The 26,537-nt window shown below is 40.7% G+C and overlaps 2 protein-coding genes across 3 annotated transcripts in view; both read right to left on the bottom strand.

Moving 5' to 3' along the window:
• LOC130185731 (vesicle-fusing ATPase) overlaps positions 1–11,753 on the bottom strand; it is a 37,960-nt gene extending 26,207 nt beyond the window's left edge. The window contains exon 1 of one of the 2 annotated variants that reach the window (XM_056402355.1): positions 11,568–11,753. In XM_056402355.1, coding sequence (XP_056258330.1) covers positions 11,568–11,579 — 12 coding nt within the window. In that variant the 5' untranslated portion in view covers positions 11,580–11,753. The remainder of the gene's footprint in view (positions 1–11,567) is intronic. The other variant, XM_056402356.1, reaches the window with a different exon arrangement.
• A 2,912-nt stretch (positions 11,754–14,665) lies between these two features.
• On the bottom strand, positions 14,666–24,785 carry LOC130185714 (cyclin-dependent kinase 5 activator 1-like). Its single transcript, XM_056402321.1, has 3 exons — positions 23,734–24,785; positions 21,198–21,838; positions 14,666–21,042 (listed from the first exon to the last, which is right to left on the bottom strand). Exons 2-3 carry the CDS (start codon positions 21,711–21,713, stop codon positions 20,551–20,553), a joined length of 1,008 nt encoding a protein of 335 aa, XP_056258296.1. The 5' UTR covers positions 21,714–21,838; positions 23,734–24,785; the 3' UTR covers positions 14,666–20,550.
• Positions 24,786–26,537: the final 1,752 nt, after the last annotated feature.

Here is a 26,537-nt window from a genome sequence, read left to right as displayed (position 1 = left end):
ATGCTGTTAGAAAATCTGCTGTTGGGAGACTGTCTATTCCTATGTGAAAGTAATATATTGTAACCATGACAACAAAGATTGTTTAATGTTGAGGAAGTACTTATTTTAACCCAAACTGTCTTTTCCTAAAGTAGTTTTTGTACCTAAATGTAACCAAATTGTTATTTTGTTATAGTTACCATGGTAACGAAAGCAGGTACGCCACTGTCGGTACAGTCCACGTGTTAAGTATCGTAACAATGACAACCAAGGTCTAGTCTTGCAGCCATTGGGGCGCTATTTCAGGAGACACTCCTATGGGTTGTAACAGAGCGTTGAAAAAAAACGACCTACATGGTTGTTCAGGTTGGAGGACTGGTTGGCTGTTGGATATTTTGGTAAACAATTTAATGTTTCTTACACTGGCAGAATTTCATGACAGTCCATAACGGGAACTGACAGTTTTGTTTTCCCCCCACAGGAGCACACATAAACACTTCACCTCTTCAGTATTAGAAAACAACTTAAAAACAAACCTTCAATCTTAGCCACTTAAACCAAAGCCTCTCAGCCTCCGAGCTCAGTTCGTCTTTGAGATCTTGCCACAAAATATCAGAAAAATCAATGTCAAACGAATTTGTTGCATTTACTTTACTGTAATTACATTTAAACCCATTTCCATCCAAGTGAATGAAATATGAGCCGAGCCCTGTAGTCAACGCGTCAGCTCTGTGTGTGCATTGCACTGTGTTTTGGAATTTATGCAATAACATGTAGAAATACTAGACGCGAAGCACAAACAAGGCTCTAAATGACGGGAAACACTCAAAGCCAACTCTTGTCCAGTTCCTGACACACGTTCAATCTCTGTCATCAGCCCTCTCTTCAGCACATTATGAAATTAATAAGCTGCATATAAGATCCAGCTCACTTTCCCATTTAAATAAATCACACTAAGTAATTTCTCAGCAGTCCACTATTAAAGATGGTGATAAATGAAGAAGGTTTTAGGGCACACGCTGCTGTAATTCTTCATGGGAGTGACGTGCTTCTCTGTCAGGTTTATATGTTACAACTGAGTGTCTGTTATTCAGGGGCACTTCATCAATGAGTGTAAAAAAATTATTAATTACATGATTAAATCTTTTTCAAGCATTAGAGAAGACATGTAAAATAGGTACTAAAAACTGTCTGGGCTTGTAAAGCAACATTGTTATGAGGCAAAAATGCATTGCAGAAAAGTGGGCAGTGTTAATTATTACACGGACCATTTATTAAACTCATATAATCTGCTGCAGCCATGTTTAGCTTTGGACCTACTTTGGGTGAGGAACCAATTGTTCATCCACTGTTGAGCGCTTTTTAATCTCCTACCTAAAATCGTCAGTCAGTGAATTGAACATTAGCTCAAGCAGCTTCAAGTGTCATTTATTCAGAGGTCATCGTCTATCAGCAGCTACACTTCAAAACCTGAACTGCACCTGACCTTTCTACGCAATTTAAAAAGCGACACACGAAACAGCACCCACTGCTTGTGTCAGCAAATTCAAAGAATGAAAATGTTGTAAACAACAGCCAAACATATATCTCTCATATGACTATGAACTACAATCCCTAAAGATGTTGTGAACGTGGGTGCTAAATCTCTCTTTGTCAACGCCTGAAAGCTGACACAAGATAAACCGGATGAATAGTTGCTTACGCCAAAACTAGTTGGGTGTCAGTGGTTGACCTTTCGGTTTCAGGACAGTGTACCATGAACACTGTATATACCATTAACCACTCACCATAGCTATCTTAACTATGGGGAGTAAAATCACAATCATATGACCATATTGTTTAATGTATTTTGGAAGTCATACAGAATTCACTGCCTTGCCTCTGCTATGACGAGTCAATGCACAGGTGGAATTTATAGCCTTAATTTAATCCAGCAACTACTTCAATGCAGCATTTAGTGTTGTTATTAGTTGCACCTGTGTTTAACAAGTCAAAATGTCCCCTCTGGTCATGTGTGACCACTGCATTTACTCTGGTCCCCCACAAGGGGTCCACCCTCAGCTTGGTAACCACTGTCATATATGGTTAGTTCACCATTTTGGGAAATATGCTTTATTTTTTTTCTTGTCAAGAATTAAAAAAATACCATTCTCATGTCTGTTTGGTAAAATGCAAGGCTACATCTTGGCAGTACCTGACTCCGCCTAACTCTCTATATATCTCTATATATATATCCTTATCATACATAACCCTACAAATGTCAGAGGCCTCTCAATCAACTCGTGGCAATAAAGTAAAAAGTGTATTTACCAAAATATTAACATATTCCTTTAATTACTCTGAGTAAACTGTAGTCCTACTTAAAATCTTACAAAAGTTATTAAATTCACAGCAGTACAACACTGTATATTGCACTGAACATCAATTCTATTTATTTTTGTGATTTTACATTCATTTGCCAAGTCCTTATTCTCACATATGGTCCATTATTATTAATAATAATAATAATAATAATAAAAATAATAATAATAACAATAATAATAATATTGTGATTTTGGATGGCCTTTATCAGGGCTTCTCCTGCTCAGTCTGCTTGTAGAAAGCCTGATGACAGAGCAGACAAAACACACCAACACACACTCTGAATGTTGCCTTTGTCTTCACTGAACACACACGCAGGCTCACACAGAGACACGACAGTACACGGTGTGTGTATTTGCAGGTGTGTTTCACTCTGTTTGTACGGTGTGTGTCCTTTTATCGGCTGTGTGCCGTGCGAGTGTGTGTGTGTCTGTGTGTGTGTGTGTGTGTGTGGTTGCAGTGAGTGTGTTTGTATGTGAGCGTTGGCTGCCCCACAGCTGAGAGAGGTTCTCTAAATATAGCTACAGCTCAGAGCTCACAGAGGAAGGCCCCGCACTGAGACATCCACAGATTAACTATTCCTACACACACACACACATTCACAGATATACAGCCACTCACATACTAAACACGTAGGTACATGATACACAGACACACAGTGTGCATGTACAGAAGTTGTACACACACATATGAGGTTTTCATACAGATGGATCGTGCCCACACATATCTGCACACATTCAAATATGAAACATAAAAGAAGCTGCTGTTGTTACACAATCTCTGTCTGCTGGCATCTACATATTATATTTCTGGGACGACCTTACTGATAAACACATGTCAATAAAAGCTGCCAAAATCCATCCATCAATGGAGAGACATAGATCATGTCACACAGTCATCTGATGGTGCGAAACATTTGCTCAACAGCTCTACTAGAAAAATGATATGTATTAGAATTAGAATGATAATTTCAAAAATGTAAAAATAAAGACATATTATCATAAATAGGTAAAATAAAAAATGTGATCATTTATAAAACGATTAGGTGTGTCCTGAATACTATTTTTAGGGCTTAAAAGCTTCCATCATAAAATATTTGAATATTGGGGCGGGGTTAGAGTGGCACAGGGACAACAATCAGACTTCACTGTTCCACTTTGTTAGCATGCAGGTCGCACTAACATCAATTAGCTTTTAATTACAGTTTCAAGGTTATTTGCCAAACTACAAAATACATAATTTAAGTGGCAAAGATGTTTGCTGTTAATGTTAATGATCTATGGTATATGTGTTTGGTTGTGTCAAAAAAAAAAAAGGAAAGGAACTGAGTAAACGAAGGAAGGGAAAGCCTGAGAAAGACTGGAGAGAAAGGCTGCAAAAAAGATGGAGAGGCAGAGAAAATGCTTGTGTTGGTGCTGCTGTTGTATGTTAAACAGGCTGCAGGTCCGGGCTGACACGACAAGGTGCAGCTGATTGATCAGAGTTGTAAAAAAACAAACAGCTGATTTGGAGGGAGGCATGTGTTTGTCGACTGCAGGGCGCAGCGTAGGTGGTCTGCTACATCTGAAACTGGGTGTATGTGCTAAAACAGAGGCTGGAGCAGAGAATCAAATAACAGACTTGGCAAAAGCTGCAGAAAAATTGATGCGTAAACTACAGGGAAATTATGAGGGAAATGAGCTGCTCACTTTATTAAGGAGAAAGAGACCACGGTGAAGAAGAAACACTCAGGAGAGCTGCCATCTTTTGTAACCCACTCACTTGTTCCATCACATACGTAGGCGTCTTTTTTCTCTGACTGTGGGATCACAAGCACCACAGCTCCGTCAATTGATTTCGACACAATTAGATCGACCAGGTTGTCCTTGACGCAGTTCTGCTGGAAGACTGAATAAATCAGGACAGCAATGAAAAGAATTTCATTTCAGGCATGACACCAACTGTCTGAGGTTAAATTGAATTTGTTGGCTGGAAATACCCACAAATAAAATATCGAAATTTACATTTTCAATAGAGTGCTGCAGGAATAAAACCTGGAAATTAGTTAGTTTTAGCACTTCTGGTTCCCTTGTCCTGAAGTCTTGGTTTTTTAGAATGTGTTTTTTGTTAGACGAATGAAACGTTTTTTTTTCCGACATAAAATACATCAGTAAATAACCCAGTCCTGGTTTATTTGAGCTTTTACATCTCTTAAAAAAGACCGGTTGCTAACAAGTGTCTAAATGCGACTACAGAGGTTGTCGGGGACGTGAAACCCGATCGACTCACCAGTCCACCTTTACATCCTCGTTGATTTTATACTCACGCTCTTACAAACTGTCACTAACTTTATAAGAGGAAAGGTTTTTGTAGAAGAAGTCAGAGCTAAATCAGACTACAAGTTGAAGTTTAGCATGGTGACGCTGAAGTCATGTGACGGTGGTGTAGTTGGTTTATAGCAGTTAGCTTTGTTTGATTGTCCTGCTGAACAAAATGTGTTAGTATCATAAACTTTTGCCAATGTAAAAATCCCAGTGGCTTTCTGTCCAGGGAATCAGGGTGATGCTAACATCCAGGTTGGCCTACAAAAATACCTCCCGACAGCACATTATAGTATTTCACTGATTACTTTCCCAGAGTAACCCACTTAGTGTCCACACTCCAACACTTCTAATTCAAGTTGAGCTGTTTACCTCTGATACTGTCCCGCCACAGCTGCTGTTAGAGCAGTAAACAGAATATATGTCTGCCAAGAAAAAAAGGGTTAAAAAGCCTCTTCCTGCCCAAACACACAAAAGGAGATTTTGTCTAATGCAGAGGAGAAAAAGGTCCAAAAACCAAAAGCACTAAGATGTTTCTACACCACAGTAACCTGTAATAACAAAATAAATCAGGCAGTATGGTAAGTTTTGGGTAATTATGGGTTTAACCATGTTATTCTTGAGCATTTGTCAAGTTCACATGCTTTAGTCTTGACTTGCCTCTCTCTAATCCAGCGGCTTTATGAAGGCCAGATGGCCGGTGAAACTGCCTAGTGGACAAAAGGTCGTTACTTCAATCCTCACCACAGCCAGGCTCTGTCCAACCGTCTTACTGACCCTTATTGCTCCTCCCTGACCTTCAACTGAGTCTGTCTGAGGAGGAGGAGGAATACTGTCTGTGTTTACTTCAGAGCACAAGTTAAAGACAGAAAATCCCTATGTGAAACCAGGTCAATTTAGCATTTAACATTGCAGATCAATACATCCATTAAAGTCTAACCAAACTGCAGAAGACTGTGGACAGACTGGTTACCCACATGCATCTCAATCTAAAAGGTGCAGTGTGTCATAAATTAAGGATCTGTCCTAGATAAAGACTGTATATCTTAAAGATTTACTGGCCACAATTTCATATTATTTCCATTATTCACTTTTAATTATTATTAACTGACTGATTATTTGCTAACCACTCACCACTTGTCACTGAGTCCCATACTGAAACACAGAGCCTTCATTAAACAGCCTTAAATGAGCTATTTGTAACTTTTTGCCATCGCTACTTACGTTAGCTTTAACAGCTGTTAAAACCAGTCTATAAGAAACTTTACGAGTTCAGCATCAAACTTTATTTACTGAACACGCCAAGAGCTGTCTCCAGCAAAGCAGCATCAGTGTTATCTATTGTTTTGCCTCTATTTCTATCACTTCTTTTCTTCTACGTAAGTTAGCATGCTAACCAGCTAGCTCCGGTCCCGCTGGACTGTCTCATCGCTCTCAGATAATGAGTCACTGTTGAGTCCAGGCTAATTGTCAGTGCAATTTCCTGAAACCGGTAACAAAAAAAAACAAGTTTTCAAAAGATAAATCAGTTAATAGTTAAAACTGTGTTTGATCCGATGCACAATGACAAGCCAACAGCTGTGTGTACACTGAGTCTCTGCCCACACGGATGGACAGTCAGTGACAGATTAAAACAGGACACAGCCCAGCTTCAGGTCAGCTTCACAACAGGCAAACCACAGTGTTTCTTATTTTGGCATCAATGACAAACTCCCTTTTTCGGGAAAATCAGCACATACAGGAAAGTCAGTACCAGAGACTTGTCAACGCACAGACTAACTCATACACATACTTTCTTTCCCCACTGAAAGCTTTCCTGACCATAAAGCCATGAAAAATGTATGACTCCACTCAACAACAGACAGATGGTTGAAAGGCCATCACCTGCTTTGAAGTGAGAATTGGGAGAGATGATTTATGAAACAATTTTTCTCTAACACCCTTGGGCAAATTGCCTGTCTATGAGATCAAAGATTTTCCCTAATGGAGACCAGGGGTTCCATTATGATCGGTTTTATTTAAGTATTTATTACTTGATATGGTCTTTGACCCACCTAATTATCTCCTCCAGCTAATTACCTGCAGAGCGAAGGCATAAAGGTCAGCTAGTCACTTTCAGCTGTTGTTGGTGCTCAATATGGCATTTGTCATACGTGCAACAAAATTGTAACTAGAAATACTGCAGCACTTCCTCCAAGTCTGTCATAAATATTACGCACATTAATCTGAATCTCATTAGAGAAGTGAAACTTCCATGGGTGGAGCTGAACATTAGACTGATTCAAAGCACAAACATAAGAGCTGGATACCAGAATCAGAGAGGGTGTCTGTTCACTTGGAAACATGTTTATCTCTGCTGTAAAGTTTGACATTTTACCATGGGAGTCTATGGGGACTGAGTAACTTTTTGAGCCAGCCTCATGTGTTCATTAGAGGAACTGTGGCTTGATTAACCCAAACATTCAAATGCAAATCTTTCAGATAATCACTTTTTTTCATTCACTTATGATCAGGATCAGGAGGCCTTCAGGTCAACAATTCGCAGTTTCGCATCGAGTGCTGCAGGATTAAGTCCTAATACCTGGAAATTAGTTTGCATTTTAGCACTTCTGGTTCCCTCGTCCTGAAGTCTTGTTTTTTGACAATGTGTTTTTTGTTCGACATTGTTTGCCTGAAAAGGCTACAATGGCTGACTCAAAACTCAAACTACACTTTCCTGCCACCCCGTAGTCATAATCATATTAACCAACCATTATCAATACATTAATAAATTGTTATCATTACTGTCAGGTTACATTTCTTAGCACAGGAGTTTCTCTTTTGAAACTGATTGTTGATTCTGTCTTGGTGTCAGCCTGTGGAAATGTTTGTTTTGTCCTGACTCTCTCTGACAAGCTGCAGTATGCCCAGCAACAGTACATGGTCTGCTGAGGGTGAAGGGTATATGACTGTGTGTGTGTGTGTGTGTGTGTGTGTGTGTGTGTGTGTGTGTGTGTGTGTGTTGTGTGTGTGTGTGTGTGTTGACTGCTGGGCCCACGGGGGGAGTGAAACAACACGCCGATGGATACTTTTGACTCATGCTGGATGATCAACAGAGGAATGTACCACTGCATCTACTCTTTCCATGTACATGCACATACACATACACACACACACACACACACACACACAAAGATCTATGCTCACAAAGGGAAGTGTGATGCATTTTTAAAATCTTCTCTGTTCCATGATGCAGAAATCCTGTCTGAGCTTTGTATATCAATATGGCGGACAGTTTGAGATCCATTCATTTCATATCTAAATGAAGAACAGGTGCATCATTTCTGTCACTCTAATACTGTATCATATAGATTACATCTGTATGAGCCTTCTTATGAGTGACCAATAAACAAGGCTGGTGAAGGAGAGGGCCCATTATTTTAAAAAATCACTAAGAATTTTGATGGCAAGTCTACCACATGTGTGCCGTGTGAGAGAGGAAAAACTCACAGGTGTAGCAACAGTAACTAAGGGCTGTCAGGTAATATTACTTTAGTTCATAGCTTTAAAGGTATATGGCATTCGAATGTGTCAAGTAAAGTGGGGAATAATCATATTCAGTGTCTCAGCCTCAGTAAAGCCTTTATTATTTATTACTTTTGAAAGCATTGACTTATTCTTCTCTGTTCACATTATACAGCTTGTGCAACCTTGTAGCTGCCCTTAAGGTTTCCTATTAATATAAAAGCATTGAGGGTTTTCTTTTTGTTAATTACTTAAGGAAGTAAATCCAGTTCCTTATGTAAAACCTGACAAATGAGAATGCACAGGCATTCAATGCAGTATTGACCGTGCCCCCTTGGGCGCTGTGTTGTGCGACATCAACAAATCAGCCAGTTGTCAGTTTGTTAAGACACAGCAGCTGTTAGACTGTTAACAAAATGCTGCTGTTGTTGAACGTCTGGGTCCTGCAGTAAAAATGAACTCAGTGCACTGGCTCCCTCCACCTCAATACATATTTTGCTTGTTTTTTCAACAGAACTGTAACAGTAAAAACACTGTTAGTGCTATTAGAGAAAAGCAGCTGGCATGGTAATTATTCTGCTACAAGAGGTGTAATGTCAGACTCAGATTTCCACTGGGACAAGTCTGATAAAAATCTCTTTGGATAAAAGCACCAACCTAATGGCATGTATTAACCAGTGGGTGTCATTGTGCTCCTCTTCATATCTCGTTTGCATGTACAAACTGAATGGTGAAAGTAGTGAATGAGCTGATCGAGATCTGCACATCTGCTCTGAGAGGTTATGAATGAGTCACTTGCAGGAATATACTAAACGTACAAGTACAAAGGTGCCCTTATACATAAATGCACATGATTTGTGTTCACTCTATAACATGAGCACAGTGAGACAGTCTTGCTGTGTAATGCTACAGCTATTAGCATGACTGTGCATGCTGCCTGCACTCATTTTATGATGGCACCAAGAGTCTCGAATAAATAAAACCACATAAATAGGCCTGCCTGCAAATTATGAGACATAGACAAGATGTTAATACAGCACTGATTTTAGATGCTACTTTCAGCCCCCTGCAGTCACAAAAGTGATGTTTTATGATGCGACATCATTTTAAGAATTAAATGACAGGATGCGGGTTCACAACCTGGTGGTCTGGACCCTTCCAGGCATCACAAGATCAATCTAAAGGGTCCTGGGATGATTAACAGCATAAGAAAGAAGAAAAATCATAGTTCTGCTAAACAAAATGATATACTTTTTTCACATTTTTATTTTATATTTTTTCATGTGAAATACTTCATGGTTTCATCATCACAGACTTAAAAAATGTTCAAATGTAATCTGAACATCACTCTTTGGCGGAGATAACAACTAACTGTTCTTTGAAATGAGTTCTATGAAGAGGGGTCACACTGCTTCATTTTAAAGGAATTGTTTCACTTACTTGCTTTCTGTTAGATTAGATGTTCAGATTGATACCTCTCTCATGTCTTTACAGTAAATACAAGGCTACGCCTAACATGCTAGTTAGCTTAGCTTAGCATAAAGACCGAAAAACTAAGTGTAAAAACAACAATTTGCCATTTTATGAGGGCTTATGTGCCAGACCCTATTTCTTTCCTCTAAACAGTTGCCAGGCAACCAACAGAGACTACAGGAAGTTACGGCTTTCAACCAAGAAATAGTCTGGCACATAACACCTGTTAGACAAAGATTCTTACCTCCGCCAAGGAGGTTATGTTTCTCCTGTTTATGTTTGTTTGTTTGTTTGTTTGTTTGTCAGTAAGATTACACAAAAAGCACCGAACCAATTTGGACTAAACTTGGTGGAGGAGTGAGGGTGGGCGAAGGAAGAATCAATTCAATTTTAGGTGCCGATTTGGTCAAAGATGTGGATCCAGGAACATTGTGAAATGGCACTGACAATGACACTTTAGTCAATTTCTCAGGAAATAATGCAAAAAATAAGACAAAGATAATTTACGGTGTTGAGATCTATGAGATGAGATCCATGAGTTTGCTCAGATAGATCTGTCTTGGCAGAGGCATGTGCTCTACTGAGCGCACTTCAAATGACATATAACATGTTAATTAGTGAACTTTTGAGGTGCTGGTGTGCAGATTTTATTACCTCTGGACAGAGCCAGGCTAGCTGTTTCCCCTAGTTTCCAGTCTCATAGCCTCATATTTACAGTATACAGAAATGAGACTGCCAATTCATCTGAACATCTAAGTCTTTCCCAAAAAGTGACCATATTTCCCAAAATGTTGAATATCTTCTTTAAACAGTCATAGGGCAAAACCTTTAGTCATCAGCCTGTTTTCACTCAAGATCAATTTTTTTTTTTTATGCAGGAAACATGATGGAAGGATCTCTATAGGTGATCAGTTTACCACATTTACTGCACCAAATGCAAATGCTTGGTTGCCCTTCCCTAATTCATTACATGTATGATTCATTTTAAATCATTGGATGCTGGTTTTGAGATGCTGGAAAACAAACAAACAACAAAAAACAAATAAATATACTAAACAAATAAATAAACAAACAAAATTTATATTTGATAAATCCTGTCTTGCAACAGATAAGGCTCTGGTTTTGCCACCTAAACTAGATATTTCCTGTGATAACATCAGAGGTCCTGTCTGATCATTTCAGGCTTTTAAACCAAACAAGGGACCTGAGCTCTGTCCTGCATGGTAATGACACAGCCCCTCTGCAGTAGGGCTGGAGACGAGAGTGATTGCAGGTTGACACTGGTTACCTGACATCATCCTCCCTGTACGTCGACAGGTTGTAGGCTACACAGCCACCCACTGAAATGAATATGCACACAACCCACCAGTCAGCCATGCACTGCTCTGCTGCTCACCACCGCAACCAGCGCGTATACCACCGCAAAAAAAGAGCCGCAGAAGCAGCAGCACTGGACCTCACTGTTTTGACTGGGATCATCAATTGCATGCTGATGTGCTCGGTTCGTACATGTTGTGCCGCGCTGTACTGACCACTCTGAGCTTTACCACACTAAATCGTCCACCCTGTTCTTGCAGATGCAGCGCTCGTAAAAGCTTTTCACTGGCCGTGTCGGCTCAAGGGCAAGCAGAGCCCAGGATTAAGCGGCGATCCTCCCATCGAAGGCATCGGCTCGCAGGCTGAGGGGTCGGACGCACGAGCTATTATGCAATCTTAGCGGAAATGATCCCTCCTGACACATGCCAGTGTTGTAGAGCTACAACATCATGTGAAATGAACACCAAATTATTTAGTCACGGTGACATTCAGGCGCAAAAGCTACTAAGACTGCTGGAGATTTGAAGGCTCGCCCGACATTTTGCGCCCTGGGTTTTTCCTCATCTACCCGACAGAAACACATTGTGTTTGTTTTTTTTTGGAAAATAAAGAAAGCAGACATATGTATCTTACCCGGGCCGCCATCTTCGCGGTTGCAGTAGGCCTAGATCAGAGGTGCTAGTCGGGCCAATGATGCATAGGACAGCGGGGACAGTGAGTAGAAAAGCACGGCAGCAGATGGATATATAAGATGCAGCGCACCACTCTGATTGGCTGCTTCAAGCGGAAGCCTGGCGACGAGGATTTCACATTACCTCGCGTGCGGCTGAGGATGGTTACTCCTCTCTCACGTGGCAGGTTGGCAAAAGTGGGCGAAATACATTTTACATGACGTCGACAGTTAAAGATGCACATTGATAAACTTGGCACGTGAAGACTGCACACATTTGACTGAACTACTCTTGTTTAATTAATTAATGTGTGAATCCCGCTGAGACTGATTATATTCATAAATCCGAACTCACTTGATCTTAATAACTGAAAGCATGGATTTGGATTTATCTGTAAAATTCCTACTGCGTATCCACACGTATCACCTTCACTTGTTATTTCCGTGCCAAGATTAGATAAAACGTTTTTTATTTTTGGTAAATACAACCTCTTAGGCCTCAGTTCCGCCGTTTCAGTACCATGGACAGCGCCCCCCCCCCCCCCCCCCCCCCCCCCCCCCAGCACCATGTCTCTTCATTTGAGGGGGGGCTGTACTGTTGCAGCGAAGTGACAGAATCCTGCTGAAACAGGAGAAATATATCAATAGACAGCTGGACACAATGAGAGAAATTTAATTACAACACCTCCCACTGGCTGACCATAAAGCAAATTCAGCACCATGGACAGCAACCCAGTAAACAGATGATAAAATATATTAATGTTCTAATAATGTCACAATACTACACTCTCTTTATTGTAGTCTATTTACAGTGTCTGTTTTTGAGGCCGTTTCAATGAATGGAATTACATATCCAAATAGTATCTGTGAGAATCATTGATCCTCATCTCACCACTTCATAGGTATGTTATAGAAAGAAGTACAAAATTAAAATAATGTTTAAAATGGTAATGTTTGTTAGCAATACGGTAGGCTAATATGATGATAGCAGCTATTCAATTAGTATTAGCTATATTTCTGAAGTAAAACAAAAGCCTGGACAAGTGCTCATGCATCCTCTTTCAGCACCATGGACAGCAACAGCCTGACAAAACCACTCTCAATCACTCTGCCTTTCAATGAAGTTGTTTCTGTCAGATACAGTAAATGTATTCTTTTTACACGAATTGCCTCTTGCAGGTTTACATTACATTCATTTTATGTCTCATTTACGGCTGTGACTCAGGAGGTAGAGCAGGTCATCCATTAATTAGACAGTTGGTGGTTTGATCCCTGGATCCTCAAGTCTATGTGTCGAAGTGTCCTTGGGCAAGATGCTGAACCCCAAATTGACACTGACTGGCACGTATCGTAAAGCGCTTTGAGTAGTCGATAGACTAGAAAAGTTAAAGTCCATTTTCCATTTACCTATTTGTGGAAAGACACATTCTGAACATGCCAGCTTGCATTCTTTGACATAAATAAGATTTAGTTGTGAAGGCAACAAGTAAAGTTGTTGTCTTTACTGGTGGAACCATTTCAAAACTTATACAATGTGTGTGTTGTGAAAATGGCCAACTGACCATTTACTGAACTTATCAAATCAGCAGTTTAGAAATACTTTTTTTAAGGAAAAGGTATGATAGAAGCCTGTTATGTGTCCTTTCATGGATGTCTTAGATGAGTCTCATGGTCTCTCTCTGATCAAAATTTACAACAGTGCAAACTACAATGAACATAAGCGACCATTTCAACCACCCACACGTTTCTGCAACAGGCTAAAAAATTTCCTTTACTGATTTATATTTTAAAGTAACTGTTTGCAACACAACTGTAGTGATTATTTGCTGTGGTGCATGGGGGAATCAAACCTCAAACTGCTTTGTTAGTGAAAATATAAGTAATATAAGTAAATCATCATCTTCATGTCTTGAGTTTTTCTACTTTCAAACTTTATTGTTAGCTAAGCAAAAATATCAGTTGACAGGATTAGCAACTGTCAGTTTGATTCACTAACATACTGTATACGTTTGATTAAACACAATGGAATGCTTTAACTATCCTGGTGGAAATTATGATTTACTTTGCTGATTAAAATCGTTTTGTTCAATTGTTGTTATGCAGTCACTGACTGTACAGATTAGTCACTTTTTTTCCAAGCTAAGATAAGCAATCACATCTCCATTTAAATGCACTTCAGCACATCCAACAGTAAGTGAATGTATCACGGTGCTGGTTCTGTCTTCAGTTCCGCGCATTCAGTCTGTTGCTACTTCAAGCTGTTACATTCAGTTCAGTGGAGCTTTGTGTCTAAAAGGTACTGACTCAGTTGGTGACAGTGATGATTCAGTATGAGTCATTTTATTCATTGACCATGATCTGTGATTTTCCATCTCTCCTCTGTCACTATCCATTAAAGGCACAAAATGCCGCCCCCTCACTAAATGATCCAGTATAGTCAGTTTTGTTTACATTTGTTTGTACATGCATTGAATATTTCTATTAAACTGACACAACTAGGTGGCCTGAAACTTAAACTCTTTGCCGCAAGATGCCTTATTTCTTTTTGGGTTTTTTTTGTTTTGTTTTTTAAAGATTTTAGATATCTACTGTGTGTTAGGACTGTGGTAACCCAAAACAGGTCAGTTGCAGCTCATATTTTGTCAAAATCATGTTAGAATATATAAACACTAAGTCTGGTGTTAGTTTTTCCTAAAGCTCTCACAGGCTGTCATCTCCCTGCTGCACCTGGTATTAAAATTTCAGCAACCCAGCCAGAATTAAATCCATCCTCGAATGCTCTCTTGGTGCATCATAACAACATCTGTCAACACTACACCCACTTAAGTGCTTGAGTCAGCACGCAATAATTGCATTGCCTATTATGAGGTTTCCTCCAGGAATCGAAGCCCTCAAAACTCCCCAAATAACATTTCTTTCCTGAACCAAATCTTGTCTTCAGCGGCCTCAGCTGCAGCCGCTGTGGATCACTTCAACAACACACTGCTGCCTTGTTGTGGTCAGACTAAGAACTGTATTCAAAGGGTTATGACATTTATCTGAAAATAAACAAAGATGACCATGCTTGTAAAGGTTTTTATATAAAGTACCTGTAACAGTTGATCAAATTATTCTTATTTCTCACATACATATTCATACATCCACATAATAACAGACTGCAGCATCAGCACTCTAGTAACACTAGTAGCCTTGACTTTTGTTCAACAAAGATTCTTGTTTACACAATATGATTCACAAATGAAAAGGAAAACTGTAATAACTTCATCATCATTATCATAAGCTTCATATGTTACACGATAGTTTTTGTCTTGTACGTGTTGCAAGATAAAATATGGCACATAGTAATGAGTTGATCAATGATGAGAGGATGTATAGGAGGGGTGTAGTCAACCAATACTTCTCTCTCTAATTCTAGATAAAGGTTCATTCAGAGGACATCTTTCCTTTTCTTGCTTCCTTGTCTCTTTTTTTTATCGTCCCTGCACAGCTGGAAGGACTGAAGCAGGTGGAAGCAAAAAATAGTGAAAAATGTTGAGGGACATTTGCTCATCGGTTTTTTTTTTGTTTTACAGAGAAATACACCATATCTCCTCCCATCTGTCAAAAGCTGTCATCTGACATATCTATATGATACTGAATGACTAATGTATAATACTATAATACTGAGTGTGTGGGGGTGTGTTTTCTCAAAAATAGGGCATCAGATTTGAATTTAAGAGGAACGGTACAATTGACAGTCCTCTAAACCCCTCCCCCGTGCTGTGACAATTCAGTCTGGATTAGCAACCAAAGCTACGCACGGAAGGGCCTGTTAAACCAAATATTTCTCCACATGTTGAGGCTGTAGTAAGAAGTAAGAATACATGGCATTTCAAGTGACATCTTCTTTGTTTTTCTAAAACCTTGAAAGACGACAGCAAAAGTGTAAGAATTGGATTAAACAGTGTGTTTATCTGCTCTTGCTTACTACCTACGGTAGTAACTGTGCATTACTTCCAGGGGCAAGGAGCACATATATTAATGTGTGGGGTTACATGTTACATTAAAAAAGCCCCCTTAACAACTCGCATCAACTGTGTAGTGTTTCGCCACTGTGTGGAAGATGAATCTTGATGCTATCACAGTTTAGGCTTATGTGCACAGCTCTGCCCTCCCACTTGTTGAATTTGGGGAGGTTAACGTTAATGGTGAAATGAAAAAAACAATCTGACCTCACATTTTTCTTAATCATAATTACAATGTTAGGACTAAGTAGCTTTACACTGCAATATAAGAACAATACTGTTTCTCTATTTTCATATTTTCGGCTGGTGAGAAAGCTAACTTTTTAGCTGGGACACACAGCTTTAGCTTCAATCTTTTAGTAGGATATCATGTATGTAGTCATCAAGTGCATATTTAAGAGCCCTTTCACATCATTTTAAAACAAGTAAGATAAGCAATAAAATGTCAGCAGAAGACAGCATTTTCAACCAACTCACTGAGCTACCATTAGCTCAAGTAGTTAGCTACAGCTGGTAAAATCTCCTAGCAACAGCTGTCATTTCAACCGGCAACGTCGATAGCGCCCGGCTAGAAAAGAGAAGCTGATCAAGGACCCACTGTTTCAAATATTACAATTAATTTGATTGCAAATCTGCCATCATGACCAGTTTAAACAGCATAATGTTTGGTGCGAAAACAAAAAGCCTAATGGTGGTAACTAAAGGTGATTTGGATTAGCAAATGTTCAATTAAATCTTGAGATTTGCACCATGGAATCAACAAGTAACAGTTCTTGAATTTAGTTCCCATAAATTTAGGTTCATCAGTAGCCATGTTTCCATATAATTGTCAAGCAAATTTGAAGCAAACTTTTGAAATGTTGCAAAATTTTAAAAAAGAAAAAAAAAAGTGAATTACGCATGTTTCCATCAACTGGTTTGGAGCCACTACACTAGCCTGTGTCACAAAGGTGGCGGTATAGACTACTCGTTGCCGCAATAAACAGAGTAGCAGGAGCAGAGTTCGCGAACCGCAAACATGAGTTGTTTACCAACCACTGAAAAACCTCAAAGATGAAGAAACTGAAACAGTCGCCTTGGCCATCTATAAGAGAAAAATGAAGAAAGGGCTTCAGGAATTTTGTTCAGCTGGGCAACATGTTATTAATCTTTGTCAGTTAATAGTAGTTGGCCATCAACCTTTTCTAATGCAACACTTCAAAATGTGCAGAAAAACACATTGGTAGAAACATGGCTACTGTAACTTATCTCAGTTCACCAAATGTCTTGTCAAGGAAATGAGAATTCGTTAGCAGCTTGTAGTGATATAGATCCCACCAAATATACAGGTTGGCTCTTTAAGTACAACAAATTAAGAAAACAAAGATTATTCAACAGTCGTCTTGGGAATGCCATGTCCACTGTTCAACCCATCAGAAACAGCTAAGGAGGGGGGACATGTAAACAAGCTTGTTTGCCATGGATTCATTCTTCATGTGCATATTTGTCTCATGAGGTCTGACTCTGGATCAAGGCTACATTTTTCTTTTCTTTTTTTTTCTTTTTTTACAGCATGGCACTTCCTGCAGCCCAGTTGGTTATCATATGAACACAAAACAACACCAGAGTTAAATCACCTGTATCGTAGAGACACCCAGTCTGGAAACAGGCATGGCATTCTGTTTTGTTAAGTTTGTTTGTTAAATTTTTAAAATCCCATTCCCCACATTATTTTGACATTTGGAGATTTTGATTATTTTTAAATCATATCACAGTGAATGCCAAACATGTATTCTAAAACTGTAAATTCAAGAAGAAAATGCTTGGTTCTCCTGCTTTTGATGACTCCAATTTGGGCCTACAAGTGGCACATAAAACTTCCCTGTGTATTAAAATCTCTCTTAAGCAAAGTCCCTCTTTTCTGCTCTACATGTCTGATACCTGATATAGCAACACTGTGAAAAAGCTTATTCATGAAATTCCTTTAAAGTCTTTCTTGTTCCACAGTCAGAGACTTTGAGTTGGCTCATGTTTCTCTGTGTTTTGTTGTTTTTTTTGTTTTTTTATATGAAATAACAAGTCTTTACAATGATATGGCACAAGATCTCTGCCCTGTTTGAGAAGGCGGAGCTTTTCTAAAATTGAAGACAGTCTGTTTGGCTACGGTTAGACTTGGTGATGTGACATCATCAAAGCAAGGAGGGAACATGTGGAGCATCTGTATCTCAATTTCCTGCCTCAGTTAACTCCTTATAACTGTACTTAAAGAGGCATTCCACCATGTTACACCTGTAGGTCAGTTCGTGGTGAATGAGGAGTATTACCCGACCTGTGATAGCAAGTGTATAATGTCTTCTGTCGCTCTGGAGAAGCTTTTGAAAGTTAGAAACAATAACCCTGATGATGTCATTGGGGTTATATGTAAATAAAATGCTGCATTACAAACTGGAGGAGTGTGGTTTGAAAGAAGAGAGCATCTAGGAAGTGGGGGGTGTCTAATGACAGATGCTATCCAGCTGCATTATGGGAAATGCTTTGATTTTGACCATTCTGTTTTTGATCTGTCTGAGTCTGCCAACCTTATGGAAGTGCACTGATAAATTGTTGGAATACCCCTTTAGTATTCTCTCCAATTGACCCAAAGTCTTGCAGGGGTTTTGGAGTTTTCTGAAACCTATCTAAGCTGTTACTTAGATCTGAGGGAGAACTATTTAGTCATTTAGAGGTCTTTAGACCCCTAAGCACCATGGAATCAAGAATAGTGGCAAACTTGATTAAGGACCAATAGTTGAACTTGCCTTTATGTTCAATGTTTACACAGAAGAGGTATGGATACATCTGGCCTTCACGCATGTCCTTCATTAAAGAGTCCTTTTGCTGAGTGGATGTCACATCACTGAGTCTAGCTTTCAGCAGTTCAGCATGGCGAATGCTGAGTCTCTTCTGTAACATGTGGTGCGGTGTGCCCAACACAAAGCAGCATGCTAGGAAAGCTATAGAAGCACACATGCATATCAAATAAGTCAGTGAATAAGTAAGCCGTCAGGTCAGCGGACCAGAGAGTCTCTACATATGGGATGACTGGACTGGACCGCACCAGAGAGGCAGGACAGGACCGGTTCAGACCGGACTGGAGTGGATGGAGAATCTGTGGTGTTTTAATTTGTCCGGGTTGATGTGGAGAGTAATCAGTGAGGGGTAAAATTAGAGAGGACGGGGGTTGACACTTTAAACAGCAGTCCCTCAAGCCTTCGAGTGGCGACAGCAACATCAAAGAGTTGTTGTGGAAGAAAAGTCACATCTGCACTTGTAGCGTCTGCCCCCGCCCTCACACGCCTGGAATATCACATTCTCTTTGATTCTGGTGTTTGTAGCCATTGTTTGAGACAGATCACATGATCCAGTCTCTGAACATGTCCTCCACGAGCCGGCTCCACCAATCATTCATACAGTATGAAGCACACAACATGAGTGCAGTGTTTTAAAACAGGAATCTTTCTTTCTTTCTTTCTTTCTTTCTTTCTTTCTTTCTTTCTTTCTTTCTTTCTTTCTTTCTTTCTTTCAATTAAACACTTTCCTGTGGTCATTCAGGACAGCACCAATATGGACTGCAGGACAAAGTGCAGGGGAGCAGGAAGGAATGAAATAATTCCTTGAGTAAAATATGCCCTAGAGGGGTCAGTATTGCATTTTCCCATGTTTTTTGTGGATGTAAACAGCTCACAGTAGGGCTTGTTTCATGATTATTAATCTGTGCCCAAAGGATTAGCATTTCATACTAAAATAAATAACTGATCTCCCAATTCATAGATTTGGCTGGATAAACCCAAATATTCCCTTAAAAGTACAGTACTTTATGTAAGATGCGGATCAGCTAATCCACTACAGTAACTGGGACGTAAATTTCACGGTCCAACTGGTTGTGTTGTGGTTGATTCTGGCTCATCCATGTTATGGTATTGGTTAATGCGCTGTAAGTCTCAACAGTGGACCTTGCAGCCAATGTTGGTGAGTGCAATAAGCTCGGGCAGGACAATAGGAATAAGGTAAAATGGAGTTGGCAATAAGCAGGTGGTCATGTGCAAGGACATATGAGGTGACCTCATGCAGCGTGGTTCTTGTTTTTCATTACCCTGACATTTCTCTATAGCGAAAATGCCTGGATGCTATCACACAATATCAATATCCTGTATCTTTATATTTATAATAATATTCACCCTTATTTATGTAAATGTGTTGTCTGGCGTTTCTAAACCCAATCTTTTTTTCATTTATTATTATTATCAAAAGACAGAAAAATACTTCAATAGATTTACCTTCTTATCTCACTGAAACAAGGTACAGGTCAGACAGATGTGTGTCTGTGGGCCAAAGCCAGAAGATAAAACCGATAGATATCTCTTTCTCACTTCCTGTTAATGTCATATCATGAACCGTGCTGGCCAGGCATTTGATAAAATATGGCTTTCCCTATCTGTGTTGTCAGTTACATTGTTCTTGAAATACTAAAGATCATATCTCAGTCTTAAAGCTTGTTATTGTCACATCCTGAGCCAAGCAACCCGGACACTGAATACCAATAAGTAACCTGTCAGATCCAATCAAGTCACAATGTGGCCAGCACCACAACAACCCTGATTTTATCGGCTTTGTTTTGGTGAAATGGCTCTGTGGGCCAATTGCTGCCTTCAGACAAGACACTGCTGATTTGTTTGAAAGCCTGTCGGTGTTTAGGTGGCTCATTGCCTGACTAAAATCATTTAAACACCAGGCTCGTTCCCAGAGGCTCTTTGTTCTGGGGTACAAACAGGAAATTTAGTTAATCATAAACCAGTAGAGACGCCAGACAACAGTACTGCTCCAAGGTAGCGCTACAATGCATTATGTTATTCCTACCCTCTCCAACCTATTAACTCCATCAATCTTTCTATCCAACCACCCACACCCCCCTTCCAGCTTCCTCTTATCGGTCAAGGCCTATGAGGAGTTTGGTCTTCTCCTCTTCTTTCTTGCTCTCGTTCTTCAGGTCAGCAAACACCTGGGTAAAGAAGTGGGGGTCGGTGTTGATCTGGAGCATCTTGCCACTCATGCGGTTGATGATCTCCAGGCAGCGGTCCCAGAAGGCTTCCTTCTCCGCCTCGACCAGGAAGGGCTTCAGCGGGTAGGAGATCTCGTTGCCCATGTAGGAGTAGGAAAGGTAGAGGCAGGTGAGCAACGAGGCTTGCAGCTCGCGCTCCGAGGCCACCTCGGCTGAGACCACGTCACGGCACAGCATGTACAGGAAGACCACATTGGCGGGAGTGATGAAGCCCTGATCCTGCCAGCCCTGTAGGAGGAGGGAGCGGTCCACGCTGCGCAACCACAGCACCGGATCTGTTGGGGACAGACGCTTCAGTCGATAACACCGGCGGCACAGGAACTCACCCAGGCTGCGCATCAGTTCACTGGTGGAGGCCTGGAAGGAACGGAGAGAGAGAAGGAAAGAGGAAAGAGGGCAAGGAAGGGAAGGTAAGGTTTGGGCGAAGGTTTGGAGATATGAGTTTAAACAGCAATAAATGAATTTAGCACCAAATTTTCTGTGATGAGAAATAAGACAAACAGTTTGGTTACCTGGACAATGACACGTTTCGGCGTGCCTGCTGCAGTAGACGGCTGGATCCCAGAGCCTGTGAGGGAATTCTTTTTGGCAGCGACGGTAGCTACGTTAGCCAGGGTCTTGGAGGTGGGCAGGTGGGAGGAGGTAGTGGTAGTGGTGGCTGAGGGGTCTTGGCTGGAAGTGTAAGATGAAAGGTTAGCGCAGGACTGAGACTTCTTCAGCTTCAGGCTGTTGGAGGCTGAATTGGCTGTGGCAGTGGCGTGACCGTCCGGAGAGCTCCCTTTCCCACCGTCCCCGCCGTCTGACTGCAGCTTTTTGGACCCCTTCCTCTTTGCTGATACAGCCACAATCCGTTTCCATGGCAACACGCTGATGATGGACGGCCGTTTGAGGGATTTTGCGGCTGCAGCGGCAGCATCCTTGGCGTTCTTGCTGTTCTGGACCGCTGTGTAGTGGCCCACTGTAGCCGGGCCATCCTCAAACAGCGCCGCCTTTCGGTAGCTGGGAGACAGCGACAGCACCGTACCCATGATGCCTGGTGAAGGTCAGCAGAGGGACACAGGAGAGGTGGAGTGGGGAGCGGTGGGGGGGAAGCTCTTTGATCGGTCTAGACAAAGAGCTTTAAGAAGTGTCTCACTTTTGGAGTAAGTCAAACCTGTGAGGAAAGAACAAGAAGTAGCTGGTTACATTACATTAGTAAACAATGCAAAATTAAACAAATCATCAAAAAACACTTAAAGCATTATCAATGCTTCTAGTCATATTTCATAATCTTCCTAAGCAGATGAAGTTAGCTCAGTTTTCATGGAGACAGCTGCCTAGATAACTACTTTCATGGTGCGGTGGCGTGATTGTCCAGAGAGCTCTGTTTTCCCACCGTCCCCGCCATCTGACTGCAGCTTCTTGTAGCCCTTCCTTTTTGCCGATACAGCCACAATTTGTTTCCATGCCAACACGCTGATGATGGAAGGCCGTTTGAGGGACTTTGCAGCTGCAGCATGTCCCAACACTAACACTGGAGTGTTTTAAATGTTCTTTCACTGTTTCACTGTTTCACATTTCTGTGAACAGTGAGTGAGGACAAAACTAAGTAAGGTCAACTTACAAGCTGAATCTTTCAACCACATCTCATGTTATTCCTCAGTTTATGGAGTTTGCACAGTTTTTTCTTCTAATCACCTATAGATAGCTGTTTTCATGGTGATATTGCTGTCCCCCAGCTACCATAACAACTGTGCAAATTCCATACTAGGGGTGTCAAGATATAACCATGATATTTAAAACATGAAATACATATATCACGTTAACAACACATATAATGATGGTTACAGACTCTCCCTACACTGGTGTTTGAGTCTAATTCATTTTCCAGAAAAGAGACAAAACACACAATAAATAAAGTTAAAGATGAATCAGACTGATAGCATTATTATTATTATTTTCAAGTTTTCTATGGATATCGTGATAATACAGCAACCGTGAAATCTTTTGGCCATGATAATCATATAGTGAAAATCTGATTTTGTGACAGCCCTACTCCGTACTGTGAGGAAAAAGCCCACAAAAAGCCAGTACGTGGATTTACTGTTTCCAATGACTCTGACGCTCCACATTTTTATTTTGTGAGGTGTGATTCAGGAGAAACCCAATTAAGGTTTTTCCCAGAGCTTCCCCTGGGTAAGATATGACTGAAAATGTGACTGAAAAGTTTACCTTGAGTGAAGTGATTTTTTTTTTAACTTGCTTGATGAGTCAGAAAAAACTTTCAAGATTTTAAAAGTTAATTGATTGAATTTTAGCCTAAACAAATGATTCAATAGTTACCTATGATCATATGTTAATTAATTGTTTTGTGATATTGTTTCCCAGAGAAAACATGACTGAAAACTTTACAAGAAACCCTGTAGCTACATAAATATGCTGGCATTCCTTCACAGTAGTAATGTAGATAAACCACATCATCTGTAGCCAAAAACAAAAGCTCAGTGGACACATACAGGAGTCTGATGTTTAGTTTTCAGTATGAAAATGAGCTTTCCTCTGCAGTTTAGTAGAAAGTACCTTAGCAATTTCATTTCCATTTGGTTTTAATCTCCATCGAGCCCCAATGTCTGTGATTAAATCTTGTTGCTGATACCTCTCCACATAAAGCCTACCGCTCACGTCAGCGTAATTGCGGCCTGCCGCCCCTCAGTGTTCATCAGTATTATATAAGAACCAAGATAAGGCCACAGAGGCATGAGAAAGAACTGTGCACAAGCATCCATCTTAGCTTCAAAATGGAAGCCTTGAACGCAGCCCCCCCTCCAACATAAGGCAGCTTCAGAAGCATGAGCTCTCACATATAACACATGAAATATGATGCTGTTTAATCTGGTTTTAACATCATCTAATTATGAAAAAAGACTCGTGAAATGATGGTGTGTCTACATTGTTGGCTTAAGAGCATCACTGGGCCTTCTCAGCACGCTGCTTTATGTGTTATCATATGCAGAGCTGAAAAATGGCTTTTGTCACAAGCAGCAAAAACAAGCCTCCATGTGTTCCTACCTTCAAATTAATCGCCTCTTCTTTTGAAATCCATGTATCACACCCTGACCCCCTTGCCGCCGAGCAAATGTGGTCAAAATGTAAACTCGCTTTCCAGCCGTTCTGCTCGGTATCCACAAGCTGCCCGAGGTCCAGGGTGTGAAAACGGATCGGTCCCTGATAAGATGTAAACGCCAGGCCGACAGGTTTGTGTCCGTGGCTGCTGCTACTGCTGCTGCTGCTGTTTCTGCCTCTTTCAAATCTTCATTTGTAAAAAGTCCCCCGCTCGTCGGTGGGAACACAGAAGCAAAGGAGATGCGAAATGTGCTTCAGTCCTTCGCTCGCAGCGAGTGGGAAGATGTCTTCCATTGAGAACCGAAAATCTATACGGTCACGGCCACTAATGTTCCGTTAATACACTGGCGAGCTCGGACAAACTCCCCCCTAGACATAGCCTAAATAAAACAGCACGTATCGGTCTGAAAACCTTGATCAACACAATGGCGGTGAATACCAAGAAAAAAATGGCTACTATGATTTCCAAAAATAGATTGCAGCTTTTACCATCAGCTATGTAAACCTGCCAGAGAGAGAGAAAGAGAGAGAGAGAGAGAGAGAGAGAGAGAGAGAGAGAGAGAGATAGCCGTTGCTTTGATGCGGGCATCTGCAGTTATTCGGGTTGGATGTGGGAGAGAAACAGCGGCTTCTCATTGGCTGCCGCCGGGGATGCTGCTCCTGCTGCTGCTGGTCGTCTCTGTCACAGCCGCGCCGCTGAAGCCATTGGCAGCCAACGGGCTCCAGCCTATCGGCGAGGTCGCTGTCCGAGGTGCTGAAGCAGATGTGTCCAAGGTCTCCGTGGCAGAGGAGGAGGAGGCTGCTGTGCCGCTGAAGACCAACACGACTGAGGATTTTGTGAATCAGCTCCAGCCCGGCTAACACCGTGGGTGCGCCTGCAGACAAATGAGCTCATGTGCTGTTGTTGTGACAGCTCAGGAGTTTACATCTCCCATCTTTGAAAGGGGGATGGTCCTCTCAGTGTCAGGCTGAGGGTGAATCACCCCCTTTGATAATTTACTAGAAATTAAGTGGTGGACTTTAGCCTACTGCTACTTATACTCTACATTTCAGAGGGAAATGTTGTAAATGTTGTAAAACACATGGTACCATATACAATGCACTATCAAAGATTAAACCAGTGGTTTCCAACCTTTTTCATACAAAAAAACAATATGTGCTTGGGATTCTTCATCATCATGAAGATATCTATGAGTTTTACTTGTTCAACCAGGAGACCTGCAAAATTTGTCCTATTCATCCTGACTTTTAGTTGCTAATCAGTCAAGTTTCAGAAATGTTGAATCCATCTTTCAGTTCCCATAATGTTTCCACTTGGCCCGGAGACTTAACATTGTAGGTCCTGGTAAAAGTTTAACAAATAGCTATAAAACCTCTATGGATTAAAATTCATAATGACATAGTAATATGCCTAACTTTGTTTGCAGTTGTGGTTGATGGATAAAATATTATTTTTGTTGCAATACAGACCCCAAAAGTCCCAAATGGAGGTTAGGTTTGAGCTTCTTAGCTGTTGTTTACAACCTGTGTGAACATTTTGTCCTGTTAGTGACCAGACTAAGCTAATGTGTTAACTAACTTCATGTTTGTCAGCTTGGAGAAGTTTATTTTTCCTTTTTCTTTGGGGTAACTTTCTATTGTAAGATTGAAAGTAGAAGCTTTAAATCTCAGCTTTTTGTTTCAGCAGTCACACTCGTGTTGCTCATGTCTTGCTTTGTGTTTTCTCTTCTGGTGTTTTTTGTTTTTGTTTCGTCATACATCTCCTTTATGTGCTACCAAGACGAGTCCCATGTTAACCCTTCATGAAAGTCTTTACATGACTAATATTTGCCTCTGTTCTTTCACCCTCAGAAACTGGCCAGGGCCTCCTCACACAAAGCTGATGTAGAACTTTAGCTGGTCTCCTTCTCTGTAATCCATATCAAGATGAAAGAAATCCATTTTACAGACAGTGTGTCATCCAGAGCTCCACTAATGGCACTAAGCTTTTTCAGCCATAACCAACACTCCCTGAAAACAAGTGTGGAGGCGAGTGACTCAGAAAGTGGATTTATCTGAATGGCTTTCTTCCCAAATATACTGCTCTACCCACAGGCAAAGGAGGCCACTGAGTTGGAAGAGAGGCAGGGATTTGTAAAGCCTTTGAAAGAGGATGCTGCATCTAAGTGCTGGGAAGAATAACAGCTGTGCTCTGATACACTGTGGTACACAGTGAGTCACCTGGTTGAGTGGGCTAAGAGGTAGAGCTAAAGAAGTAAAGCAACACCTGTATTATGTTTCACCCAGATGTTTTGCATGTTGGGATTTCCACATAAAATTTAAAGAAAATGTATGAAAAAATGTTTAAGCTTAACCTCATTTATATCATAGAAGGCTTCAGACAGCCTGTCTAGGTGGTTGATGTTAAATCAGGGATGGGTATGGTAATACAGTATATGCACATAATTCATTTATACTGCAATATTTGAATTGTCTGACATAGTGCATCATGGTTTACCAGCCCATCATGTAAATCAGTGAGCAAGAAGTGGAAGAGGAAAAGAAAGAGAAGAGGGGCGTTAAAGTCGTTTAATTGTTAAGATGAGTTGAGATTGTTTATTCTAAAAAATAGTTGAGACCGCTGGTTAAGCTACCATTTTCATTTTTTTCATTTTCATTTTCATTTTTAAGTTTTCAAAAGCTCTCTGTTATGTTGTTATTACTTATTATGGTCATCATTTTCCTTGAAATGCTAAAGGGTAAAGAAACAC

This window comes from Seriola aureovittata, chromosome 17 (genome assembly GCF_021018895.1).
Source record: "Seriola aureovittata isolate HTS-2021-v1 ecotype China chromosome 17, ASM2101889v1, whole genome shotgun sequence".
Lineage (NCBI taxonomy): Eukaryota > Metazoa > Chordata > Actinopteri > Carangiformes > Carangidae > Seriola > Seriola aureovittata.
Note: the sequence above shows the minus strand (reverse complement) of the source record. Positions and strands in the feature narration are given on the sequence as shown.

What these genes read in the sequence shown, in the direction of transcription:
- LOC130185714 (XM_056402321.1), bottom strand. Translation starts at nt 21,713, where the DNA reads ATGGGTACGGTGCTGTCGCTGTCTCCCAGCTACCGAAAGGCGGCGCTG. An exon ending in CGAAACGTGTCATTGTCCAG is followed by an intron (nt 21,043 to 21,197) that starts GTAACCAAACTG and finishes CGTTCCTTCCAG; the next exon opens with GCCTCCACCAGTGAACTGAT.